Genomic DNA, 4,410 nt, shown 5'->3' on the forward strand with positions numbered 1-4,410 from the left:
ATCATCATCACTACCACTACCATCATCATCATCACTACCATCATCATCATCAGTAGTATAACCCACTCAGAACCACTCAAACGGACCTTTGTTTTTTTTATATAAAGCTTCATTTGGATTATTTTATAAAAATAAACATCCTGACCCAGAAGACTGACCCAGYCCTGGTCCAAACACAAAAGTAAGGTCCAGGGGCCAGATGTGGCCCTGAAACCTCGTCAGTCCGGTCCTCATAAAAAATAAAACTAGAAATATAACTTTTTTTTTCTTTCTTCACTCTAATCAAAACAAACGTCTGATAATCTGTTGTTCTCCTGTGGATTATTGATTATTAATAATCTAATTTAGAACAACTCCTCAGTGTTGTAACGAATCAGTCAGATCAAAACCTCCATCAGTAATAAAAGCAGAGGTTCCTGAATCCAGATGAGAACATCCAGATGTTGAAGGAATGACTCACAGCCTCCTCCACAGGAACACATTCATTTAGTTTTCTTTTCAGCCAGGATCAAAGCTGCAGAAAAACACAGCAACAAAAGAGGCAAATGATTCGTGTGAGGCCGAGTTTAGAGCGGAGAAAGGTCGGCTAATATCCCCGCAGCCGAAGCATTAAAGGGAATTAGCTGAAGGCTGGGGCCGGTGGAATAAAAAGGGAAGGAGGAGATATTAGAGCTGAACAAAGAGCAGCTTCTAAACGTCCACAGGTTCGAGCAGCCCGGCTCACTTTTTATTCTATAAAATAAAAGCCTTAAAGGACACCTATTCACTCAGTGCTGCAGAATAGTTTCTGCCTCCACAATAAAAGGTTGGAACCTTAAACACAGGATGTTACAAAAGAAAGAGAAAAACTAATGTTCCACATGAAAAGAGCTTTGATTCTTTTATTCTTAGTCAGAATCCATGTTCCTAAAACACAGCTGGAGCAGCTTCAATACAGGCAGAGTTATCAACAGTTAGCATCTTACCTGCTGCACATGTAAAATGATCCGTTAACCTCTCCTTCATTTAAAGGAGGTGTAGATGATAAAATAATTTAAACTATAAACCCACAGAGTTCTGCTCAAACCCAACATCCAGACCTGAACATCAAGACCCCCTCAGGAGGAACCAGGTACTCACCACCTGAGTGGGTCTGAGGGAGTCTCCATCAAAGTGTGTGAGGCTGGAGCTGTCCTCTGGAAACCCATCACAGTCCTCCAGCTCCTGGGAGGTACAGGGAGGCTGGTCCCGGTCCAGGTTTCCACTCTGCTGGGAGAGGAGGAGGACAGGAGGAGCAGAGGAGAGGACAGGAGGAGCAGAGGAGAGGAGGAGGACAGGAGGAGCAGAGGAGAGGAAAGAAGCAGAGGAGGACAGGAGGAGCAGAGGAGGACAGGAGGAACACAGGAGAGGAGGACAGGAGGAGCAGAGGAGAGGAGGAGGACAGGAGGAAGAGAAGAGGAAAGGAGGAGCAGAGGAGGACAAGAGGAGAGGAGGAGCAGCTTTTGATGAGAATCATCAGAAATATTTGACTTCACAGTTAAACTGTATTTTCCAACACGTCCTGCTGGATTATTTTAGTCCAGATTACAGCAGGTCTCAGGGGATTAGGTATGGTCCTGGACTCAGAGTCTCACCAGGTCTTCAGAGGTCAGGTGGGTCAGTCTGTCGTGGATCAGGGCGGCCTGCTCGTCACTCATCACCAGCTCTCCCTTCTTGTTTCCCATCACCAGCTCAGACCACATGGATCCCTCACTGAGCTTCTGCAGACTCAGCTCCAGACTGAGACAGAAACAAGAAATACAGTTTAACTCCACCTGAAGATGAGATGATTCACAGCTGAAGATGAGAAGATTTACAGCTGAAGATGAGACGATTTACAGCTGAAGATGAGAAGTTTTACAGCTGAAGATGAGAAGATTTACAGCTGAAGATGAGAAGATTCACAGCTGAAGATGAGATGATTCACAGCTGAAGATGAGATGATTTACAGCTGAAGATGAGATGTTTTACAGCTGAAGATGAGACGATTTACAGCTGAAGATGAGACGATTTACAGCTGAAGATGAGAAGATTTACAGCTGAAGATGAGAAGATTTACAGCTGAAGATGAGAAGATTTACAGCTGAAGATGAGAAGATTCACAGCTGAAGATGAGATGATTTCCAGCTGAAGATGAGATGATTTCCAGCTGAAGATGAGATGATTTCCAGCTGAAGATGAGATGATTTCCAGCTGAAGATGAGATGATTTCTAGCTGAAGATGAGATGTTTTACAGCTGAAGATGAGAAGATTTACAGCTTGGATGGAAACACAGCTACTGTTATTAATGTGAACTCTGCTGTGAAAGCAGAAGAGCAGTTTTATTATCAGCTCTGAGCTGCTCTGAATGATGAGCATCAGTCTTTATTAAACCTGAATACATTTCAATAAAATTATAATCCCATTATGTTCCAGTCAGTTGTGAGGTGAAAACACTCCACATGTGGTTCTAATGAACAGAACCAACCCTGCATCGGGTTTAAGACTTAATATGAGGTTAGAGATAGGAAATGTCCCCTATGCTTGTCCTCTGGAGGACCGAGTGGACACCTGTGTCCCGTGGTTCTGTCTGAATGTGTTCAGCATCCAAACCAGCAGAATGATTGATGCTGACAGCTCTTATTGATAAGAAAACCACACAAAGAATAAAAAATAATAAAACTAAAGCTCCATCTCCAACAACAGAAGACAGAACTCCTCCTCCTCCTCCTCTCAGAGACAGAAGGTGAGTGGTGCAGATAATCATCTGGCTGAATAAAGCAGAGCTGGTCTCAGGGTGGAGGAAGTGACTCAGATCAAAAACAGGATTCAGAAAAAACAGAACAATTTATTTTTAATGAAACCAGAGTCTGATCATCAATACAGACCGAGAGGCTCAAAACACAGCTAGATGTTCTCATCCTCAGGTTTAAAAACAATAAACACGTTTGTTGATGGAAGCAGAAAACTGTCCTGACGTCCCAGAGTCTCAGATAAAAACGAAACATCTGCCTCGTCCAGGGTCAGGAGAGAACGGAGCGTCCAGGTTCAAATCAGCAAACAGAGATAATCTGACACCTGATGGAGCAGTTAGAGGTCTGGATTAGTCACAGGATGACTGGACTGGAGAGGATTATCTGCACTGAGACGGTCCAGACCAGCTGAAAACTAACCGAGACTAGTTTGAAACTAACTGAAGACAGGTTAGAGATTAACTGAGACTAGTTAGAGACTAGTTTAAGAACAACTGAAACTAAGCAGAGACTAGTTAGACTAATTTGAGATCAACTTAGACTAACTGGAGACTAGTTTAATAACAACTGAGACTAAATGGAGACTAGTTAGAGACTAGCTTGAGATAAACTTAGACTAACTGGAGACTAGTTTAAGAAATGAGACTAACTGGAGACTAGTTAGACACTAGTTTAAGAAAAACTGAGACTAACTGGAGACTAGTTTAAGAACAACAGACCAAATGGAGACTAGTTTAAGAACTGAGACTAACCGGAGACTAGTTTAAGAACTGAGACTAACTGGAGACTAGTTAGAGACTAGCTGAAGACTAACTCAACCCTCAAACATCTTGTGGAAGGTAAGTAGCTTGTCTGTTCTTCCACAACTCGGAGAAATAAACTAAGACAACTGTAGATGGAAACATAACAGCTAAAATTCAAACTTTTCTTTGGTTTCAGCCCCTGGAACGCTGACCTTTTATCATTTTTGATGATCCAGGCGCTGGCCTCGGGGTCCACAGATGCGTAGAGCTGGCCTTCCAAAATCGGGGGGAAACCCCGAACTCCAACACTCAAGCGGTCCGCCGTCAGCTGGAAGAGAACATCATCGCTGGTGAAGCCTTCAGGCATTCGTACACAGACGGTGATGTCCTCTGATGTCTGCTGCCAGAAGTAGAGCGGATCTGAAATCCAGAACAGACTGGGCCTAAGTTCTGATCCTGATAGATTTTGAACTACAACAGATTTATGAAACAGCCAACTACCACATTCAATCAGAAGCTAACTCTCTCTACCTACCTACCTATCTACCTCTTCAAACAGCTAGCTGGTTTTAGTTTTTCTGCCATAATACATTTTGGGGTTTGAAAGCCACTGGCTATATTTTCTTAATATGACGTCCCAGAGGTTTATAAACCCCAAAACACAGTATGGCAAAGACTAGTTCACCCCAAAGTTCCGGTCCCCCGGAATAATGTTGTGTATGCTGTTTAGTGCCAGAAGGACTATGATCAGTTTTACATCAAGGAAACAAATCAGCCATTGTTCAAAAGAATGGGCCAACACAGACTAACATCATCAGGTCAGGACTCTACAGTCTACACTCATCTACAGGTCAGGACTCTACAGTCTACACTCATCTACAGACAAGGACACTACAGTCTACATTCATCTACATGC

At 43.1% G+C, this 4,410-nt stretch overlaps 1 protein-coding gene across 2 annotated transcripts in view; it reads right to left on the reverse strand.

Moving 5' to 3' along the window:
* LOC106529386 (nudC domain-containing protein 1) overlaps positions 1 to 4,410 on the reverse strand; it is a gene marked incomplete in the record, with an annotated part of 15,365 nt that overhangs the window by 4,355 nt on the left and 6,600 nt on the right. Inside the window, 3 exon segments of one of the 2 annotated variants that reach the window (XM_014024800.1) lie at positions 1,120 to 1,245; positions 1,614 to 1,758; positions 3,707 to 3,914. In XM_014024800.1, the coding sequence (XP_013880254.1) occupies positions 1,120 to 1,245; positions 1,614 to 1,758; positions 3,707 to 3,914 (479 nt within the window). 2 annotated transcript variants of the gene reach the window in all.

Source organism: Austrofundulus limnaeus, unplaced genomic scaffold (assembly GCF_001266775.1).
Source record: "Austrofundulus limnaeus strain Quisiro unplaced genomic scaffold, Austrofundulus_limnaeus-1.0 Scaffold440, whole genome shotgun sequence".
NCBI lineage: Eukaryota > Metazoa > Chordata > Actinopteri > Cyprinodontiformes > Rivulidae > Austrofundulus > Austrofundulus limnaeus.